General features: G+C 46.7%; 1 protein-coding gene across 1 annotated transcript in view; it reads left to right on the top strand.

Moving 5' to 3' along the window:
• Positions 1-5,090: 5,090 nt before the first annotated feature.
• The window catches only part of LOC307126318 (guanylate-binding protein 4-like), a gene marked incomplete at both ends in the record, with an annotated part of 37,078 nt that continues 18,881 nt past the window's right edge, over positions 5,091-23,287 (top strand). Inside the window, 8 exons of the mRNA XM_079816782.1 lie at positions 5,091-5,265; positions 5,346-5,473; positions 13,952-14,061; positions 18,452-18,642; positions 19,000-19,242; positions 19,336-19,616; positions 19,875-20,087; positions 20,177-20,279. Coding sequence (XP_079672908.1) covers positions 5,091-5,265; positions 5,346-5,473; positions 13,952-14,061; positions 18,452-18,642; positions 19,000-19,242; positions 19,336-19,616; positions 19,875-20,087; positions 20,177-20,279 — 1,444 coding nt within the window. The remainder of the gene's footprint in view (positions 5,266-5,345; positions 5,474-13,951; positions 14,062-18,451; positions 18,643-18,999; positions 19,243-19,335; positions 19,617-19,874; positions 20,088-20,176; positions 20,280-23,287) is intronic.

The following is a 23,287-nucleotide window of genomic DNA, read 5'->3' as shown; positions in this document are numbered from 1 at the left end:
CAGACCCCAGTGGAACGTGCGTCCTTCCCTGGTCTCCTCTGTCAGGACGCAGCAGTCAACCGTGCCCCCGCACCGGGACGCCCCTCAGCCTCCCATGTCCGGGCCGGTGACGCTGCATCGCTGCAAGCCCACACCGGGTATGTCTGTACTCCGTATGACCCCGCTGGTGCAGTTTCTGGATGTCTGGCTTCAGCTTCCAGGGCTGTCCCGCTGGGTCGCGCGGACCGTCAGGCGCGGCTACGCGATTCAGTTCGCGCAGGTTCCTCCCTGCTTCCGGGGAGTCCGTTCCACTATGATCGGGGCCAATGCCCCCGTCATGCGAGCGGAGATTGCCACCCTACTGGCGAAGGGTGCGATCGAACCTGTCCCTCCAGCCGAGATGAATTCCGGGTTTTACAGCCCGTACTTCATTGTACCCAAAAAGACCGGTGGGCTACGACCGATCCTGGACCTGCGCGTCTTGAACCGTTACCTTCACCGGTTTCCGTTCAAGATGTTGACAGCGAAATGCCTTTTCGAATGCGTTCGTCCAGACGATTGGTTTGCAGCGATCGACCTGAAGGACGCCTACTTCCATGTCTCCATTCTACCTCGACACAGACCGTTCCTACGGTTTGCTTTCGAGGGGCGGGCATATCAGTACGCAGTTCTACCATTCGGGCTATCTCTGTCCCCTCGCGTCTTTACGAAGATTGCCGAGGCAGCCCTTGCGCCCCTTCGGCAGCACGGGGTTCGCATCCTGAACTACCTCGCCGACTGGCTCATACTGGGTCACTCTCGAGAGCAGGTTTGCGGACACAGAGATTTGGTGCTCCATCACCTAGCCCGTCTGGGCCTTCGGGTCAACTGGGAGAAGAGCAAACTTTGCCCCGCGCAGAGGATCTCTTTTCTCGGTATGGATATCGACTCGGTCGCCATGTGCGCGCAGCTTTCGAGCGAGCGCGCGCAGTCTCTGCTGACTTCCCTTCGTCAAATCGAGGGCAAGAGTGCGGTTCCACTGAAACTATTTCAGAGGCTCCTGGGGCATATGGCATCTGCAGCCGCGGTGACGCCGCTCGGATTGCTTCATATGAGACCGCTTCAGCACTGGCTACGCGATCGAGTCCCGAGATGGGCATGGCGGTCTGGCACGCTCCGGGTACGAGTGACTCGGGCCTGCTTACAGACACTCACCCCGTGGTCGAACCTCAGCTTTCTACGGACCGTAGTGTCCTTAGAAGGAGTTTCCAGGCATGTTGTTGTATCAACAGATGCATCATCCACGGGCTGGGGTGCCATGTGCAATGGACAAGCAGCCGCGGGCTCCTGGATAGGACCCCAGCGCCTTCTGCATGTCAATTGCCTCGAGTTACTGGCAGTACGGTTCGCCCTGCACCGCTTCCGAGCGTTGCTGAGGGGTCAACATGTACTAGTCAGGACAGACAACACGGCCATAGTAGCGTACATCAACCACCAGGGCGGTCTACGCTCCCGCCGTATGTCTCAACTCGCCCGCCATCTCGTCTTGTGGAGTCAGAAGCGCCTGAGGTCCCTTCGTGCTGTCCACATCCCGGGAGACCTGAACCGTGCAGCCGACGAGCTCTCACGGATTCAGCCTCTCCCCGGAGAGTGGAGACTCCACCCCCAGACGGTCCAGCTGATATGGGAACGGTTCGGCGACGCACAGGTAGATCTTTTTGCCTCCCAGGACTCTTCCCATTGCTCCCTGTATTATTCCCTGACCAAGGGCACCCTTGGCACGGATGCACTGGCGCACAGCTGGCCGCCAGGGCTACACAAGTATGCGTTTCCCCCAGTGAGCCTTCTTGCACGGGTACTGTGCAAGATCAGGGAGGACAAGGAGCAGGTCATGTTGGTCGCCCCGTATTGGCACGGCCAGACCTGGTTCCCAGTACTTATACTCCTTGCGACAGCCCCTCCCTGGCCTATTCCTCTGAGACCGGACCTCCTCACTCAGAGACGGGGCACCTTTTGGCACCCGCGTCCAGCGTTCTGGAAGCTCCACGTGTGGCTTCTGGACGGGACGCGGCAGGTTTGAGTAGTCTTCCACCTGCGGTGGTCGCTACCATCACTTCCGCTAGAGCTGAGTCTACGCGACGTCTCTATGCGTTGAAGTGGAACCTCTTCGTCACATGGTGTTCTTCCCGCCAAGAAGACCCCTGGAAATGCCCGATCGGGTCCGTGCTATCGTTTCTCCAGGAGGGGGTGGAGCGAAGGCTGTCTCCTTCCACCCTTAAAGTGTATGTGGCCACAATATCTGCCTACCACGATCTCCTGGGAGACAAAAAGGTAAGTCAGCACGACCTGATCATCAGGTTCCTGAGGGGGGGCCAGGAGACTGAATCCTCCTCGCTCTCCTCTCGTTCCCTCTTGGGACCTCTCAGTAGTCTTAAGTGCTCTGCAGAGGCCTCCCTTTGAGCCTTTGCGGTCGGCTGAGATTAAGTTCTTGTCTATGAAGACGGCTCTGCTGACCGCATTGGCCTCGCTTAAGAGGGTCGGGGACCTGCAAGCATTTTCGGTTGACGAAGCGTGCCTTGAGTTCGGGCCGGCTAACTCTCACGTGATCCTGAGACCCCGGCCCGGATATGTGCCCAAGGTTCCCACCACTCCGTTCCGAGATCAGGTGGTGAACCTGCAAGCGCTGCCTTTGGAGGAGGCAGACCCAGCCTTGGCATTGCTCTGTCCAGTACGCGCTCTCCGCGCCTATGTAGACAGTACGCAATGTTTCAGGACCTCAGACCAGCTCTTTGTCTGTTATGGTGGAGAGCGGAAGGGAAGTGCTCTCTCAAAGCAGAGGTTGTCTCACTGGATAGTGGACACCATTGTTTTGGCTTACCAGCAGCAAGGTCGACCATGTCCCCTTGGTGTGAGGGCACACTCCACCCGGAGTGTGGCCTCCTCTTGGGCTCTAGCGCATGGCGCCTCGCTAACAGACATCTGCAGAGCTGCAGGCTGGGCGACACCCAACACATTCGCCAGATTCTACAATCTCCGAGTGGAGCCAGTGTCCGACTATGTACTCGCCCCTACGGGTGGCCGGTAATGGGCCAGGCTCAGGTGTCTTCGCTTGCTCGCCATTCCACTCCAAGGACTGGATACGTGCGATATTTTCCCTCAGGTGAGCTCCCCGAGAGCCCTGAGCTCCTCCAGCACTGCTCACGCCGACATCAGTTCAGTCTGCCCTTTCGAGTCCAGACCCTCATGTCCGGCCAGGTGCTCCGTGTGCATGGTTCCCCTCTGGCGACCCCCACACGAGTATTTTCACCGTAAGCCTCCTCAGCGAGCAGGTGTCTTTCCCTTGGCAAGTCCCTGCCTCCCCTAGGGTTAAAAATCCACCTTCGGCTGGTACCCTAGAGATCTTCCATATGCAGCCCTTAGCGGGTCATATGTGTGTTCTTAAGCCCTCCCTACGGTAGGCATCTTGGCATTCCCTCACTGGGATATGCTTCCCAGTGTACCTTGGTAATCCTGTGATAAGTGGGAGTCCTTCGTCCGTACTAGTCTTACGACAGGGTACTCACACTTACGCAGGGCACTGGATGACAGCTGAGTGGCGTTGTTGTATTGGAACCCCCATTCGTTAGTCACTAACGTACGTCGTAGTGACTGAACGAAATGGAACGTCTCGGTTACGTATGTAACCCTCGTTCCCGGAGGAGGGAACGGAGACGTACGTTTCCTTTGCCACGTCAGCTGTGCTGCCTGGAACGCGGAGTTCAGTCTTGGCTCCTGCAGCAGTAACATAATGCGATGTTGCCAGCGTACTTCCTTATATACCCACGAGGTGGGGCGGAGTTACGTATGCAAATTCCGCATGCCCATGGCATTGGCACTGCCATTGGGCGCTGTTGAATTCTCGAAGATGATTGGCTTCTAAGCGAAACCCCCATTCGTTAGTCACTAACGTACGTCTCCGTTCCCTCCTCAGGGAACGAGGGTTACATACGTAACCGAGACGTTTTATGATCTCTTTATGATCTCTTTAAGCGTTAAAGTGGTAGTTGCGTGGCTGTCATTATAGAGTACAGAAAGCTCACAGATTTCATCAAAAAGTTCGGGGGAGTGATTAGAGACAGAATTTTCATTCTTGGATGAAATAAACCTTTAACTTTTCACTTCTAGTATGCTGCAGTTAAAGGATTAGCTCACTTCAAAATGAAAATTTCCTGATATTTTACTCACCTCCATCTCATCCAAGTTGTTTGTGTCTTTCTTTCTTCATTTGAAAATAAGTTTTTTTGAGGAAAACATTCCAGGATTTTTCTCCACATGATAGACAACCAAAATGTTGAATGTCCAAATCAATGCAGTTTCAAAGGGCTTCAGAGGCTCTGCACGATAATCTCAGACGATGAATAGGGTCTTATCTAGCAAAAAAATGTATATACCGTTTAACCTAAATTGCTCATCTTGTGCTGCTCTGCGGCTCCCCATGGATTGCGTAATCACATTGGAAAGGTCATGCAAGACGTAGGCGGAAGTACCGCCCCAAGCGAACGTGCGAGGACTAATAGAAACGCCCTTTACCAAATAGCACTCCATCTTCAACGTGAAAATCGTCAGACATCTTCGCTTTACCTTTTTATAGCTAAAGGACATTTGTTTTAGTCTCCGCATGTGCGCTTTGTAAACATGGGGCGGCACTTCTGCCTACGTGTAGCGTGACCTTTCTGGCGTGATTACGCAATCCGTGGCGAGCCGCAGAGCAGTGCAAAATGAGCAATTTAGGTTAAAAAGTATAGACATTTTTTCTATTTTTTGAAAATGACGTTGGTTTCACTAGATAAGACTCTATTCCTCATCTGGGATTGTGCAGAGCCTCTGAAGCCATTCAAAGCACTTTGAAACTGCATTGATATGGACCTTCAACATTTTGGTTGCCATAGAAGTCTATAATGTGGAGAAAAATCCTGGAATGTCTTCCACAAAAAACGTAATTTCTTTTCGACTGAAGCAAGAAAGACATGAACATCTTGGATGAGATGGGGGTGAGTAAGTTATCAGGAAATTTTCATTTTGAAGTGAACTAATCCTTTAATTAAAAGGTTTAAAATGTGTATATCTGTTTAACAGCTCCATTTCCAGTGACCATGGACAAACCAATCTGCTTGATTGACACGGAGTCAGATGGGAAGCTGTGTGTGCAGCAGTCAGCGCTACAGATCCTGCAGCAGATCCAGCAGCCAGTGGTGGTGGTGGCCGTGGTGGGTCTCTATCGCACTGGGAAGTCCTACCTGATGAACCGCCTCGCAGAAAAACAAACAGGTTAGACCCCACAGAGAGCACTGATAGCATCCAAAAGCTTAGGAGAAACATCATGCAGGTTTTTGATGTGGCATTATCAGGGTTTGCATTGGGTAGCACAGTCGAGTCCAAGACGAAGGGCATCTGGATGTGGTGTGTGCCCCACCCCACTAAAGCAGGAACCACTCTGGTACTGCTGGACACTGAGGGACTTGGAGACGTGAACAAGGTGAAGTAACAAGTAAACTACAAAAACACAACTGGCATCAAATGTCACAAGCAGTTTTGAGTTCAAGAATACTTTTACTTTCAAAGAAGAGAACCATATTCATATAAAAAACTGCAGTACAGCTTGATGTTTAAATAGGAGGCAACCAGGCAGGGAATGTAAAAACTGTGTTTTCCTAAATATGTGTGCATGTGTGACCTGTTGAAATACATAAGTTAATAATTAAAGTTTCAAACATCTCATTTTTAAATTATTTGGTAACAAAATTGACAAAGTAAATAATTCAATGTGTTAGAAAACGTACTCGGTTACGTATATATGTAACCTTGGTTCCCTGAGATAAGGGAACGAGTACTGCGTCAAAGACGCTAGGGGTTAACTCCTGTTCCCCGATTTCACTGAAAGCTTATAAAAGCACACAGTGCTACTGCACAGCCATAGCAGTGAAGAGGGCTCTCGCACGCTATTGGCTGGCCAGTGGGAACTGCATGAACCAATGGCAGAACGGCGTAACTGCGCGAACCAATCGGTGCTGAGCCCGCGAAGCTGAGCGCAGAACCCGCCAATATAGGCGGGGCATCTGCCTATAAAAGACGCTCGTAATGCCGACGGAAGCGACGGTCGCCAGATGGTAGCATCATAGCATGGCAGTCTTATGCAGTACTCATTCCCTTATCTCAGGGAACCAAGGTTACATACGTAACCGAGTATGTTCCCTTTCGAACGGTCAGTTGTTCTACGTCGAAGACGCTAGGGGAACCTATAAAATCCTGCCGTGCTTATGATAGCATAACGATATATACTCCCTCATGCTGAAGCGCTGGAAAGAAGGGCCCCAGACCAGATTTATTGACATATCTTGATATATCCTCTTGCAAACTGGGCTCACCAGCTATACACTGGAGGGGGAAAAAAAACACTGGAGCATCAGGACACAAGGCTCCGAATGTCACTTAGCGAGGAGCGGGCTCATAGAGGCCATCCACCCTCTTATTCATACCCCAAGGATTTCTGCCTGCAGAGCAGGGACCTCCAGGTTATAAAATCTGGTAAATGTAGATGGTGAGGACCAACCTGCAGCTCTACAGATATCATCGATAGAAACCCCACTGGACCATGCCCAGGAAGAGGCCATGCCCCTTGTGGAGTGCGCCTTGATACCTATGGGGCATTGTAGGCCCATAGAATCATACGCCAACGCAATAGCACCAACCAGCCATCTGGATAGGATTTGTTTGGTGACTGGACGGCCTTTCATGCAGCCACCAAAGCTCACAAAAACCTGCTCCGACTGTCTGAAGTGGGGGGATCGCTCAACACGAGTGCCCTGACCGGGCAAAGCAGGTGAAATTGTCTCTCGTCCTCCTCAGGGGGAAGGGCAGAGAGGGTATCCACTTGTGCTCTAAACGGTGTTGAAAACACTTTGGGCACATACCCATGTCTTGGTTTGAGGATGACTTCGGAGTCACCTGGGCCAAACTCCAGACAGGAAGCGTTCACGGAGAGCGCTTGTATGTCACCCACACGTTTAACTGACGCTAGTGCTAATAGCAGGGCAGTCTTAACCCTCTTGAGTCGGCAATCACACCGGCGTGATTGGCTTGCTTTTTTCTTATCAGTGTCAAAGAGACTCAAATAACTCTGTCATTTTTTATCATTCAGGCAAGTGTTATACATCATTATAATCTGTTAAGTTTCTTCTTTTTTTTTTAGTACAGTCACAATAAAAACAAATTGTTGTGCTTTTTGCAAAATAAAGAAATTAAACATGATGCGCGATCTGCAGCCTGTCAAAGACGTTCATTCAGATAGTCTTCAGAAAATGACCTCTAGCTTATTGAATACTTTTCTCACAAACATGAGCCATAAGTCTAAAGAAACGCTGAAATGTCAGGTTTTAAACACAGTAAACCAAATCAAAAACAAATATTCTGTGTTTATGTAATCCGTTTGAAAGCAGATCGATGTTAGTCGTTCCTGAGCGGCTCATTATACGTTAATGCGACCACGCCCTCGAAGCGTGCGCTCTATTGAGATTCAAATACTGAGGCGACGCCCACACACACATCAGCTCAAACAAACACATCGTGCAACGAGGCGCACTGAAGCTTTCTTTGTTTAAATTAGCTCAAAATTACTGTCAGATGTAAGTAATTACCCTGACAAACTATACATCATTTAAAAGATCTAAGACTCAAGCTTCCATTTTTGACCTCTGTTTTATTCTCAAAGACATATAGTGACCGTAATTTGTTAATATGTGTCAGGAGTTATGAATATGAAAACCGTCGGTACCTTCTAAAGATAGTAATACGAGCATCAGCTGCTCTCATTCATAAAAAACTCTTCATACTTCATACTGGCAGCCGGAGGGCGCTCCGTGCACATGTAGTCCATATATAGCATCTTCTATCTTCTTCATGCATGCTATATATGGACTACATGTGCACGGAGCGCCCTCCGGCTGCCAGTATGAAGAGTTTTTTATATTTTATAAGCCAATATATGGCTTATCTGTGTTATTTATGCCATGTTGGGTGTTTTCATAATAGATTATATTTATAATGCAATGCTACTCGAGCTTTTATAATTATGCAGAATATTGTGAAATATATATTCTCTGTCTGATTTTTTGATCCAAAGCCAAAAGTAAGTTTGGAGTAAAAACATGGTTTTAATCTCATTAGCAAATTGTTGTGTTTTAATAAATTGGTGTAATAAATCATAAAATATAGTTTAATAAAGCATATATTGTTGTGGCAGAGAATATAGATTGCTTTAAGTTATCTGGTCTACCTTTATGAAGCAAATCTTGATTTAAGAATTTTAAATATTTGGACTGGAAACAAGAAAAAATACCAAATAAGAAGAGCATTTTTTGCAGTGTAGTCAAATCTTCTGATCATTTAAAATATAATAGGCCTTTGTTGATTACATTCCAAATATAATAAACTACAAAAAAATATTTTTCCTTTGCCCTGTTGCTCTCTGTCACAGACTTAACTGAAGCTCATTCATTATGCAGCTCATTAATGCGAGTCCTTTGTTATCTCATTATTATTCATTAGCTATCACGCCTCCTCGCATATTGGCTTTGAGAAGAGAAACTGTCTTACAAATTTTAAATCAGTGTATTGTTTTATGTGAATGAGTAGACTCAATGAAAATACAAGATGGAGTCAAAAGTCTTGGGAACAGATATCTATTGTGTGTTTTGAGGCCTTCATTTTAAAACAAATGTTTTTGTTTTTTCAAAATCCGTGCATAAACATTTTTCTCTCAAAAATACAAGCATGTACATACATGTTGCTCACATATTATGGTAGCCCAGTTTGTGCTGAATACAGTGTAATTACACTTTAGCCATTAATGTGTTTATAAGCAACTGAAAAAAACACAAATGTCAGAGCATGTCAAAACTTCTAAAGGGCCCAAAAAGAGCTCAGACTCCAGAGGGTTAAACGTGAGTGGCTTTAATTCGGTCGTCTGCAACGGCTCGAAAGGAGGCTCTTTAAGTGCTCGTAGGACTAGAGAGAGGTCCCAGGAGGGCACCATAGGAGGCCTGGGGGGATTCAGCCTTCCGGCTCCCCTTAAGAAACGCACAATCATGTCGTTTCTACCTACTGATTGACCAGCTATTGGCGCGTGAAAAGCGGCAATAGCTGCCACATAGACTTTGAGTGTGGATGGGGCTCTTCCCGCATCCAACAGCTCTTGCAGAAAAACGAGTATCTCTGATACATCTCATGATAATGGTTCCTGGCTTCTGGTTGAACACCAATCAGAAAACACAGACCATTTAAGAGCATAGAGGCGCCTGGTCGACGGGGCTCTAGCTTCACTCATGGTGCTCAGGACGTTCGCTGGGAGGTCACTGAGCGCCCTTTGAGTGGCCATACGTGCAGCGCCCACAGTTTGGGGTGGGGGTGCCAGATTGTCCTGTTCGCTTGAGAAAGGAGGTCTTTCCTCAGCGGAATTGGCCATGGGGCTGCTGATAGCAGCTGGACCAGCTCGGGGAACCAAAACTGGGTCCGCCAGAGTGGGGCCACTTACAAGCCTGTGTGGTCGCTCTTCCTGATCCTCTTCAAGACTTGGGGATGGAGCGGAACTGGAGGGAAGGCATAAAGCAAGTGGTTGGGCCATGGAAAAAATATATTTTTCACTCTTAATAAAAATATATTTGGCAATGAGCGTTGTCTTCGGAGGCGAAGAGGTCGACCTCAGCCCTCCCGAAAACTTCCCATATTATTTGAACCGTCTGGGGATGGAGGGTCCATTCCCCTGGGGTCACGAGGCCCCTGGAGAGCATGTCTGCTCCCTGGTTCATTTTGCCCATCACATGCACCGCTCTCAGCGAGCGCAGGTTGCCCTCTGCCCATAGGAGGAGACTTCTAACCAGCTGGCTGAGTCGTCTCGACCTGAGCAGACTGAAACCACTGTCGTGTTCTCCGTGCGGACTAAGACATGATGACCCGAAAGACGAGGTAGGAAGGTATTGAGGCCTAGCACCACCGCCAGCATTTCTAGGCAGTTAATGTGCACCCGTGACTGTGCACTCGACCCCGAGCCGAAGGCCGGTTTGCCCTCAAACAGAGCGCCCCAAGCCGTGTTGGAGGCGTCCATGGTTACCACCATTCGTCTTGAGACCGTCCCCAAGTCCACCCCTGTCTCGTAGAGGTGGGGTTTTGACCAAGGGCCCAGGGTGTGCGGCCACAGCCTCTTCAAGTGGGGGAAGCTTCTCATATCCCTTTTCGTCAGCGCCGTCAATCGAGGAGAGCGCGTGCGAAGTGGATGAGCAGAGGCGCGCAGAGTAGGGCGCACGCCATGACTTTGCCAGTTCTTGATGAACTTCTGGGGAGTATGCCGCAGCTCACTGACGAGGGGCCTGTTGACGCCCCGGCAGGAACCATTCATCCAAACGGCTGCGTGCAAGCTCTTCTGGCAAGGCCCAGCTCGCCGACGGCTTTTGTGAGGACGTGGGTGAGTTCGGCGTCAACACCAGCCCTGGGTCATCGTGACGCTCCTGCGTGTCATCATCAGACACACCGTAAGAAACCTGTCCCTCGTCGTCGAGCGGAGGGTGCAGGTCTGTTCGAGAGAACATCACCGGAGAGAGGCGAAAGCGAGACACGCAGGCACTGGGACGACGTGAGTTCACTGGCCTCAGAATACTCAGCCCTCTGGCTTCGCCACTTTTTCCGCCGAGGCTCGGACGGGAAAGGGAACGGGAGAGCGAGAGGGGCGGGGTCGCACTCTGAGAAGAATGCTATCCGCGAGCGGAGGGAGGAAATGGGCATGCTCTCGCAGTGAGAGCAGCCTGACCCGGTGAGAGCTGCATCCGCATGGGCTCTGCCCAGACAGTACAGTACACACTCATCATGGCCGTCCTCCTTGTACAGTTCCAAGCTGCACGTGCCACAGAGGTGGCTCGACATTAAAATGTTGTCTGCTCTTTTTCGAGTTAATGTCAGAAAAAAAGGATACACCAAGTGCCGGAGAGCGCAGAGGAGACGGCGCAACAGCTCGCGGGATCGCGCTGATATCAGGCCGCTGACTGTCTCTCAGGAAGGCCGGGCTGGGTAGCTCGCTGTTCTGCTGCTGGCTCGCTGTTCTCAGCAAGGTGAAGCTTTCGAGGAGGGATCAATGAGGTGAGTAGACCGTCACTGAAGGAGAAAAATCTGAATATATGGCATTACGAGCGTCTTTTATAGGCAGTTGCCCCGCCCATATAGGCGGGTTCTGCGCTCAGCTTCGCGGGCTCAGCACTGATTGGTTACGCCGTTCTGCCATTGGTTCATGCAGTTTCCACTGGCCAGCCAATAGCGTGCGAGAGCCCTCTTCACTGCTATGGCTGTGCTGTAGCACTGCATGATTTTATAAGCTTTCAGTGAAAGCGGGGAACAGGAGTTAACCCCTAGCGTCCTTGACGCAGTACGACTGACCGTTCGAAAGGGAACTAGGCTATATAACGCATTCCTATTCAGAGTAATCCACATTTTCTATTGGTTTATTAAATTTAACAATACTATTCGAATTAAAATTTCATAATGAACTCTCATGTGTAATAATCTAAAATACTAGTACAGTACAGTAAAAAAGTAAATGCACTGTAAAAGTAGTCGGTTGCACTTTATTTTACAGTACATGCACTTTCAATACTCCCAGTGTACTTACCAAGAAAGTACTGAGTACTTTAAGGTAACTACATGGGTTAAGATTAGGTTTAGGGGTAGGTTCAGGACTAGAACCTGGTTATTACCCAGTTAATTACTACAATAAGTATATAATATGTATATGCTACAGTGCCAGCAAGTAGTCAAATAGCTGGAACATTAAGCACAGTAATAGGCATTTTGGTTGACTACCTACTGTATGTACAACATTTTGAAGATTAGCAACTAATTTCTCAAGAAAACCACAAAAGACCTTAAAGCTTCTCTTTTTTTTCCACTTCTCATTTAATAAATTGGGCAACAGCATTTACTGTGTTTAGTTGCTCTGAGACACTGAAAACACTGTTATGATGAACTGTTTGCGAGTAAATGAACACAGTGCTAAACAATTCTCTTTGATGTTTAGTGGAACATTTCAGCAAAATACGTTGAAAGGGGGTTACACACATTCACCATATACATGTTTTTTTTCACTGTCATTTTCATCAAATTCATCACATCAGTTCTGTAAATTTAGCATTACCTGGTCTTTATTTAAAGTGTTTTGCTTGTGTGTGTTGAGTGACAGCTGAACACCTGTCCGTATCCAATTTGCACACTATAAAGGCTACAAACAGTGTTAATTTTGACAGCCATTCTTCGTCTTCAGATGAAAATGCTTATTAGTCTTAGTCACATTTTAGTTATTTTGTCTTTCATAGTTTTAGTCTAGTTTTAGTCTACGAAAAGTCATTCCATTTTTGTCAAGTTTACTTTTAGTCAAACTGCCTGTTACCAACATTAATTTTGGTAGCTTTTTTATATATAGTCTTTAGACAAAAATGGTCATGATAATTTTTCTCTATTTAGACCAATTAAATTGGTCGTATGAGAAATTTAAATCTAGGTAACAGACTGTATTGACATTGCAATCTTAGTAGTAGCACTTGTGCAATGCTACATATTCCTTTTCCTTAGTTAGATAGCCTATATGCTGTGCGAGGTAGGATCATACATGAAGGATAGATAAAAATTGTATTATAGTTCAAGAATCAAGTAAAACAAACTCTCTCAGCAAATGCCTGAGATGCAGGCACAGCAAGAAGGTCTTGGGCCAGGGGTTTTAGAAGCTGATAGGTAGAGCCATGTGCACAAAGCTTTCTGAAATTTATAGAAGAAAAATTGTGATATATTACTTTAAAAAATAAAGTTTTGATCATTTATTATTATTACATTAGTGTTAGTATTATTATTACACTGAGACGCATCTCAATTCTACTGTACAAATAAACCAAACTTTTATTTTGACGGGTTGCCGTGAATACCTTTGAGTTTGTGTGTTTATGATATGATGGTATTTTTTCTCAAATGAAATGGTATAATGCAAATTAATTGACTGACATGTCCTCTTATGAGATGTTAAAACGCGACCGTCACACGCAATTCTCTCTCTGTGTGTGTGTGTGTGTGTGTGTGTGTGTGTGTGTGTGTGTGTGTGTGTGAGAGAGAGAGAGGTAAATAAACTGCGTTTCAGCATCATTCATTCACAGAGACATGCAGGAATCGTAAGACTGTATAGACAGTCTTCTTGCTGTTTACTATTCACAGACACTAGTCTATATCACCAGGTGCGTTCGCAACTTCTCAGGTACCAAAATTTGGTACCGATTGATTAAATGTGAAAAAATTGTACAGACGTAATTCGGTCTGTGCCCTTAAAAGTGTTCGGTACCTAATCCTAATAGCCACAGGGCTTCTCTCCGTGTTCTGTGACACTTGCAATGTTTTCCCTTCAGATAACATATAACAGAAATGCTTCCGTAGGTGCTGAATAAACCCATTGTTGCCGCGAGCTTGCTAGTTCGCGTTTTGGTAGCCTAGACTACCCGTACTTGTGACGTCAGCTACCGCTGCGGCTGCCTGAGAGACGGACAAACATTTTTGAGACAGCATAGGAAGAAGACATCATGTATTTTTAATGTACAATATTCCTCAAATAACATTCTAGTCCCGTCTCGTCTAGTAAACAAAGAATAAGCATACGTTTCGTCATAGTCTTTATCATCAGATATTAGTTTAGCTTGTCAATGTCTCGTTTTAGTCACAGAAAAAGTGGGCATTGACGAATATTTTTCGTCATCGTCTTCATTAATGAAATTAACACTGGCTACAAATACACAAACAAGTAAAATGAGTAAACAAATTAATATCGAGAATGGGAACTCATGAGCTTATGACATTTATTGTCCAAACAGAAAAAACGTATTGGGCGAGGCTGATCATTAAAAAATGGACCCCTGTCCATGATTGTCTTTCTACCTCACAGGGAGACTCAAAGCATGACACCAACATCTTCTGTCTGGCTGTGTTACTGAGCAGCACTCTGGTCTACAACAGTCGAGGGACGATTGACAACAGGGCTGTAGAGGAGCTGCAGTATCCTTCTGACCATTTGCAGATACCTACTGTCTCTGCGGTCAAATTCTCGTTTACATCAAATTTATTACATTGTTTCCCAAAATAAGGCGATGTGAGCATTATGGAGTGCCAAACACTCTAATCTAATGTCTGTTTCATTCATACTGGAAGACGGAGGATTCCCTTGTACAGAAATCCACAAGGGAGACTCAAAGTCAAAAATCTTCTTATATGGACAAAGGCATCTAGAGATCGCTAGTCCATGAAACATGATTTTCATAAGAATAATGTACATTTAAAATGCAATGCTAATCGACATAGCCTTTATCACTGTGCAGAATACTATAAAATAATATTTGTTCTGCCTCGTTCTGTGATAAGCCACTTGAGATCACAGGTTATTTCAAACACTCGACTGATGTTAGAAAGTGAGTGTAATGCAAAATCATGGTGTTAATCTGTTTAATCTGTATTTTGATGCTGCGCTAAGATAACATGCTAGCCAGCCCTTATTTACTGAAGGCTACCAGGATGTTCATTCACAATATGTACACATTAATGCGTATATATATATGTACACTATGTCTAATACAGGGCCGTAAGCCGGTCTTTATAAGCACACAGGTCATACATTTGAGGTTGTCAGGGGGTTCGGGGGCTCCCCTGAGAACATTCTATTTCTCTGATCTATAAATGTTCATTTCAAGATGTTTGAAGGCCAAAAAAGGGATAAAAAATAGCTTTCTTTAAAACCATGTCAGAGGGCAGTAGACTATTTGTCAATTCCTGCTCTCTCCTCATCTCCATCACTCTTTCTTTTTCTCTCAGTCTACTTATCTTGCCCTGTCTCTACCCCTTTTAAAGCTGAGAATTTTTAGCTTTTAGTATGAATAGGTTAGCTTTAAGGTTATGAATAAGCTGGTGTGTTCCAAAACAATGACAAAATTCGCATTTAGGGGATATAAGCATTCAAAACATACAGTCTTTCACATCCACTAAAATTGATCACAGATTTTTTATGACATCACCGCGGACTTCAGCTTCTCATCACATCTTCTGTCCAATCAAATGCTCTCTAGAATCTGAAGCGTCCCGCCCCTAAATAGACGCTGAAGCTGCGGCTGAAATCGCTCACTTGTTCACACATTTACTATTTTCTACATGATAAATGGCACATAGTGCACTACATAGGGGATAGGAAATGATTCAGACAGTGTAAATATGCTTTCAGTTGAGGCAAATGAGGTCTGGTTTCATGTTAGTTTCATGCGCATCGCCGCAGCAATTAGGAGATAACAGTGGCTTTACCGATCTGAAAGGATCTATTCACATTGATTATTAATCTTATGCCTAATATGATGAAAACAGCTTTCTTAATGTTTGTTGTGATTGGCTGACATATTTGCATTTGAAATGAGCGGAGGGGGCGTGGTTTGACGAGGTCTACGACGCACGAGCTGCTGCCAGAGAGACGGATGGACCTGAGTTCACTTCTCATCAGTTCTCTTAGCATGTCTCAGTTCAGGGTGAACTGTTGTAGTTACTAGAATATACTTCAGGTTATTAGTTTATTTCTAGTCGGAGGGGCTGTCACTCATGTCAGAAAGTTAGTAACTTTAGTAAATTATGGATCAGCGCTGACTCGAGACGCGAACCGTTTAGAACGATTCAGTCCGATTTGGTGAACTGGTTCGGTTCACTAAAAAGAACCGATTCAAAAGAATGATTCGTTCGCGAACCGGACATCACTAATGTACCAGGACATCACGGAGACGGAGCGATTGCTAACAAAGTTATTTATAGTAACTACTGAGTTGTGAGAGCTCTGTCAGTCAGCGCGAGTTTATTGTGTTTGTATCTGAGAGTTCTGAATAAACACGAGTCCCAGTCACGCCGAGTCCGTCTTCATCATTATTCTACCAACTTTGTAACACATGCAATGTACCATTACAGCGAGATAAACGAGTTAGTAAGTTTGATTAAAGCATTATTTCTAGATATGTTCCAATCATATGAAAAGCGTCAGTGACGCGCATTGAGGAACTTACACAGCGCTGACAAAGACACAACAGCAGTAATCGAATGTAATCCAGTTTATTGTGGGGAAAGCTGGCTAGCCTAGCCGGATATGCTCACGCTTACCCCCCTTCTGCTTAATCTCACGCCGCGTTTGGTGCCTCCGCTGTGGGCCAGATGCAGTACTGGGGGTTGGGGATGTTGAAGGCCGAGCTTCGGCGTGCGTGAGATTTATCTCTCAAGATGTGGCTCTGCCGATGTTAAGCAGAAACTCCCGACTGTATGCACATTTAAGAACAGATAGACACGACGAGGACGTACAAAAACACTGACTCACAAGATAGAAAACACGAAAACACCGTTCTGTCGGGAGAGAGAGAAGCCGCAGTGTGTGCACGAATAATAAATAATTAGCTACACATAAGAAATCACAGATCAGAAGGAACTGAAAAAGAATTCTGTTTTCATTTGTACATCCAAACACTGAGAAACTGCCAGCGTTCACTCGTTCACAACCCATGATCTCTCGAGCGTTTGCATGGGCGTGCCAGATTCTCTGGGCGGAGGAAAGGGAGGGAACCGTTCCTGCTTGGACGTCAAACCAGGAGACTTCAGGATTGGCTCGTCTGGCCTGTCATTTTCTCAAAGGCAGAGAAAGACAGCCAGAACTCGGTTTTACACCGATCAACATTTCTATCCACTTGGGAACAATATTCAGGCTAGGGGAACTCATATTAATGTTGAAATACCTCATAAAATGAAAATTTCATGCCATGGGACCTTTAACCCTTTGTTGCAATTATATTGTTCCGTTCTGGAGATAGTTAATAATTACAGAGTAATTCAGAAAGGATCAAAATGTAACAATTTTATTAACAGTGAGGTAAATGTATAATGCCAATTACATAATCAATTCAAAGATAATTTGTACATAACATCAAATACTCTGTAGCAAAGAATAAGATATCGATACCTGACTGAATATTACGCAACGCAGAGTGTCGGGTCGAACTCATTACAGTAAGCGCCCCGAACTCATTACTACATTGCTTTAAATAACTCAGACCAGAACGAAAACTGTTTCAAATGGAAATACATGAAAACAAAGGGAATTTAAATTGAGTCGAATTCCCATTTGGCTCGATTGAAAGGAAACCAAATGGCTCCAACAGCCACACCCACCATCATTAGTAAAATACCTCTAAGCTCTAAACATTCTTATTAACTTCTTGTATACTTCTGTGATTATGAGATTATTGTACCATTCGCACTGAGACATTTCAAACGATACCAAACACATATAATATTGTATAGTGAGAAATTACATTGAAATATACCCAAATCTATTGGATTTGGTGATATCCCAGGAGAGGGGATCAGGAGTTTGGGGGAAGTTTGGGACAAGGTAAATACATGCAAATGAAGCCATTCTCAGTTGACTCACTCAGTGGGACGTTGTCTCAGATGAGAGAGATAATTGCATGAGTGGATTCAGATGTTAATCTCTTTCATTTTTTTCAGACAGTCTTTGTTCCTCATCCAGACAATCTGGCCTTGTTCTTTACATTCTTACAAAAGTTTAGCCGATTGACACACACACAGTCTGCTCCGGTCCAGACACAAGAGCACAGAGCGGATCACATACGCGAGTCAGCGCAGACAACAAAACATATCAGACCCATTTGAATTCTATTATTACATTACATGAATCACGTTACATAGGCCAATTTTCAATTGTAATTTTTGTAATTCGTTTAACATTTCTGACCAAAAGCAGCTGTCAAATATGTACTATTTAGCTATACTTGCATATTATCCCACCTAAGCCCGCCTACTTTGATTTAATTGGTTATCTCAAATATTTTGACATTGACGAGTGGTGACAGACCAATGAGGCTCAGATGAACGCACACACCTTGTCCTCTGCTTCTGACGTGCGCTCTACTCGGTGCTGTTGTGGATTGAAGAAGCGCGTGCTGATTTACGCAGACTAAAATACAGGGTGAAGCCACAACCTGCTGCCGGTTTCATAAAGTGGAATGATGCAATCATGAATTAGTCTTCTAATCACGGAGTTAATCACACATTTTATTAGTGGGGCTGGGCAGAAGTAACTAGTGACCCCCATGATACCAGCTGACAGGGCACTCTGTATGTTTACAGCATTAGGTGAGGTTTTTTTTCATATATCTGACTGCTTGTATTCATTGACAAAAATGCAGCCATGTGCAATAATATTGAAAATTGAGGATGCAATACATCGTGATATCAAATCAAATTGTTGACATGATAATCGTAATCGAATTGAATCGTGAGACCAGTGACGATTCACACCCCTACTATGTAAATTTTTTTTTTGTCGCTTTGTGTTCATGCCTGAACAAACTGTCAGATACATTACTGAACTAACTGAGTGCATTAAGGTCAAATCATCAGATGAGGATGCCGACGATTCAAGTGAGTTTGTGAAGTTCTTCCCTAGTTTCATCTGGGCTGTGAGGGACTTCACACTGGAGCTAAAGATCGACGGCAAAGATGCAACAGTGAATGAGTACCTAGAGTTTGCCCTGAAGCTGAAACATGGTAAGTAAAAAATACTGCAAAAGTTTATTTTAAGAGTCCTCCTAATCACTATAACAATGGGTTCTTGTGACTAGCTTCTCAGACTTGACTTCTCAGGTTTGTCAACAGATCTGTTGTAGTACTATTTTAAAATTTATAATTTATTAAGGTAATATTTTTGGTTTCACAACATGTGATCAAATCATTACTGTGGTGAATTATTTTGGTATTCAAGCTTACTATTTCTAGACTACAAACTTGTCACAATTCTATCCAGTAGTTCAACCAGCTCCACTCTAAACATAGAACAAGCATGCTTTTCTTTACTCCTCTACAATACAATTGAGAGCAGCTAGAGAATTATCTAATCTTTTCTAGGCACTTCAAGAAATGTGATGGAGTACAACTTTCCCAGGGAGTGCATCAAAAAATTCTTCCCTTCCAGGATGTGCTTCATTTTTCCGTTTCCAACTGCCCCAGAAAAATTGTCTGGTCTGGACAGCTTAAATCCTGCTGACCTTTCCTTTGAGTTTCTGAAGGTCACAGACAATTTCTGCAAGTTTGTCTTTCATGACAGCAATGTGAAGAAGCTGAAAGATGGAATCACAGTCACTGGCAGAGGTGATTTAAATATAAAGAGTTGGCATGTACTTACAGATTGTTGTTCAATACATTTTCCGTATTATAGTGTTTGAATGCTTTCCTTCTCTGAAGTTCTGGGTCAGTTGGCAAAAATGTACGTGGACACCATCTCCAGCGGGGCTGTGCCATGTCTGGAGAACGCTGTGATCGCCATGTCAATGATTGAGAATGAGTCTGCAGTGAAGGAAGGGCTTGAGGTTTACCAGAGTGGAATGGAGAAGCTAAAGGACTCCTTCCCTATGGAACTGAAGGAAGTGTCTTCAGAACACCAATGTCTCCGCAGCACAGCAACACAAACCTTCATGAACCGTTCCTTCGGGGACACTGACGGGAAGTACCTGAAATCTCTAGAGGTAGACCGGATCTCTTCACAGATTTCCAGTTTCAGTTAATTTAGGATGAATGATTGTCAACCAACTAAACACTGAATCTCTCTTCTGGCCTTTTGTTGTTTCTGAGTACATATTGCATATCTAGTAATCAATGTGATTATTTTGCTGCCCCTCCCTAGGGTTTAGTGACATGAAAATATGTTGAAGTTTATGTCCCTGTCCTCTGATTCATTATAAAACTGAGAACTACTACTGTCATGCCACATCTTATGATTTTAGGAAAACATTAATAAACTCTTTGATGGATACCTGTGCCAAAACGGGCAAGCTTCAAAGAGACGATGTGAGGATCTCCTTTCATCCCTCTCGGCACCAATAACAAAAAAACTCAAACAGGGTTTCTATGCTAAATCCGGCGGCTATGATCTCTTCTGCAAGTATCTGGAGGACATTGTGAAGAAATATAACAGCCAGGCCAATAAAGAAGTCAAGGTTGTGCCCATATCAGACATCACAGGAACATGAACTCTTTCATCATTATCGTCATAATTGTTTTCCTGTATGTATTTGTATGTCAATAGGCTGTAGAGGTCCTAGAGGAGTTTCTGAAGCAGAAGTCTGTGGATTCTGAAGCCATTCTGCAGGCTGACAAGAAACTAACTGACAAGGAAAAAAAGATTATGAGTGAGCATTTAAGTCATAAAATCCCAATTTCTCTGTTTCTAAATTCTTCCTAGGTTCCTTATAAAAGATGTTCAATTGTTTAGGTACTTGTGAGAGTGCTAATGCACACTGAAGGATGCGTCCCAATTCAGAGGCTGCATCCTTCAAAGGATTGGAGGACTGTTTTTGTCACCTAGCAAATGTGACAGCTGCCATTGATGAGTGGCAGTAATGTTTGTAGTGGGCTTTGTAAAGTTATATTCAACTGCCTAAAAACAAAAAAGCGTTTTAGCCAGCAGCCATATCACCCTGTAGCCCAAGACTGGTTTCCCACTGAAGCTAAGCAGGGCTGAGTCTGGTCAGTACCTGGATGGGAGACCTCCTGGGAAAACGTCTCGGGTTATGACTATAACCCTTGTCCCCTTCGAGGGAACTCGCACTGCGTCGTCGAGTGACGACACTCTGGGGAACGCCCACAGCGTTACGCATCTGAAGTATGAATGAAATCAAGCCAATCTGATTGGTGGTGCGTCGTGACGTAGTGGATGACGGCATACCCGGAAGATACAAAAAGGAAGCTGATGCAAACACACACTAGCTCTTTTGCGATGAAGCAAGCGCTCTAGCCATGATAGGTGTGGCGACGAGACGCAGTGTCTCGTTCCCTTCTCGGGGAACAAGGGTTATAGTCATAACCCGAGACGTTCCCCTTCGAGGGAACTCGCACTGCGTCGTCGAGTGACGACACTCTGGGGAACGTTAATACCCACTAGGCCACACCAAATCACCCCCACGTCCCTGTGTGAAGCTGGAAACCCAGGCACACTCAGGACGCAAGAACTCGAGCACCAGGCGTCACCGGGAGGTGCAGACTGTAAAAACGTATGAAGGTGTGCGGGGTGGCCCACCCGGCCGCCTCGCATACCTCTTGAAGCGAGACGCCGGAAAGGAGGGCCACTGATGAAGCCATGCTCCTGGTGGAATGGGCCCTCACGGCCATGGGTGAAGGCAAATTGCACACCCTATAGGCCGTGGCTATAGCCTGGACGATCCAGTTACTGATCGTCTGAGTTGACGCAGGCAGCCCCTTCTTGGGTGAGCCAAAGCACACCAACAACTGGTCTGACCTCCTCCAATGGGAAGACTTCTCTAGATAAATACTCAGAGCTCTGACCGGGCAGAGCAGATGAAGTCTCCCCTCTTCCGCCGTCAGGTGGGGAGGGGGATGGAAAGCCTGAAGAACCAGAGACCGGGCTCCCTGAGATGGAACCTTGGGAATGTAACCCGGTCTAGGGTGAAGGATGGCCCTTACTCCGCCGGGGGCAAACTCCAGGCAGGTTGGCGTGACCGCCAAGGCCTGGAGATCTCCTACTCTCCTCAGAGAGGTAATGGCGAGGAGAAAGGCCACCTTCAGGGTCAGGTTCTTGGGCTCAGCCAGCTCCAGTGGCTCGAAGGGGGCCTCAGCCAGCCCTTCCAGAACCACCGCCAGGTCCCAGGTTGGGACTCTGGAGCGAGCTACCGGCCTCATCCTCAGAGCCCCACGGAGGAACTGTACAACCAGGTGGTGCTTCCCCAAAGGTCCATCACCTAGAGGTGCGTGGAAAGCCCCAAGGGCAGCCACGTACACCTTCAGGGTGGACGGGGTAAGACCAGCGGAGAAGCGATCTTGGAGGCACTGAAGCCACTGGGCAGTTAACTGGATCCACCTCACGCTCTCTACACCAAGTGGAAAATACATTCCACTTGAGGCTGTACAGTCTCCTGGTAGAAGGAGCCCTGGAGCTGAGTAAGGTACCGAGCCCCCTCAGGGGCCAGACCCAGAGGCTCCACAACTCTGGCCGGGGGTGAAATATTGTGCCCCCTGCCTGAGAGAGCAGATCCCTCCTCAGAGGAACCTGCCACGGAGAGCCGTCTAGCAGAGCTATGATGTCCGAGAACCATACTCGAGTGGGCCACCGAGGTGCTACTAAGAGCAGGCTGATGCCCTCCCGGCGGACCCGCTCCAGAACTCCCGGGAGCAGAGCGATCGGGGGAAATGCGTACAGACGCAGCCTCGGCCACGTCTGCATCATGGCGTCCAGTCCCAACGGGGCTGGATGCCTGAGAGAGAACCACAGTGGACAGTGGGACGTCTCTCGAGACGCGAACAAGTCCACTTCCACTGGGCCGAATCTCTCGCACATGGCCTCCACCACCTCTGGGTGGAGTCGCCACTCCCCGGGCCTCAGCCCCTGCCTCGACAGGATGTCTGCTCCCTGATTTTGGTCCCCGGGAATGTGCATCGCCCTGAGGGACGATAACTTCCCCTGGGACCACAGGAGGATTTGATGCGCCAGTCTGCATAGAGGGCGCGACCTCAAACCCCCTTGGTGATTGAGATACGCGACAACCAAAGTGTTGTCTGAGCGTATCAGGGCATGGTGGCCGCGGAGGTCCGGGTAAAAGCTCCTCAGAGCTTTGTAGACCGCCAGCATCTCCAGGCAGTTGATGTGCCATGAAGAATGCCGGGTCTCCCACAGACCTCTCGCAAAGCGGCCTTCCATGACCGCGCCCCAACCAGTGAGGGAGGCATCTGTTGAAACGGCTTTACGGCAACATGATGCTCCCAGCACTGGCCCCTGGGACAGGAACCAAGGTTTCCGCCATATGACGAGGGAACGAAGGCATCTGCGCGTTACCCTGATCATACGAAACGGATTTCCCCTCGGGGAAAACCCCTTGGCCCTCAGCCCCCACTGTAGGGGTCTCATATGCAGCAGGCCAAAAGGTATCACGTTGGACGCTGCTGCCATGAGCCCCAGCAGTCTCTGGAACTGCTTCACAGTGAGGCTGCGGCCTGGCTTCACTCTGGAGACCGTCGCCAGTATGGATTCCACGCGCGGGAGACATACGTGCCCGCATCGACGTGGAATCCCATACGACTCCCAGGAATGTGGTCCTCTGGGAGGGCGTCAACACGCTTTTCTTCGTGTTGAGTCTCAGCCCAACGACATCTCGCGCGATCTGGCCAGTATGAGCCAGTCGTCGAT

Source organism: Gobio gobio (genome assembly GCF_949357685.1).
Source record: "Gobio gobio genome assembly, chromosome: 5".
NCBI classification, from domain to species: domain Eukaryota; kingdom Metazoa; phylum Chordata; class Actinopteri; order Cypriniformes; family Gobionidae; genus Gobio; species Gobio gobio.
Note: the sequence above shows the minus strand (reverse complement) of the source record. Positions and strands in the feature narration are given on the sequence as shown.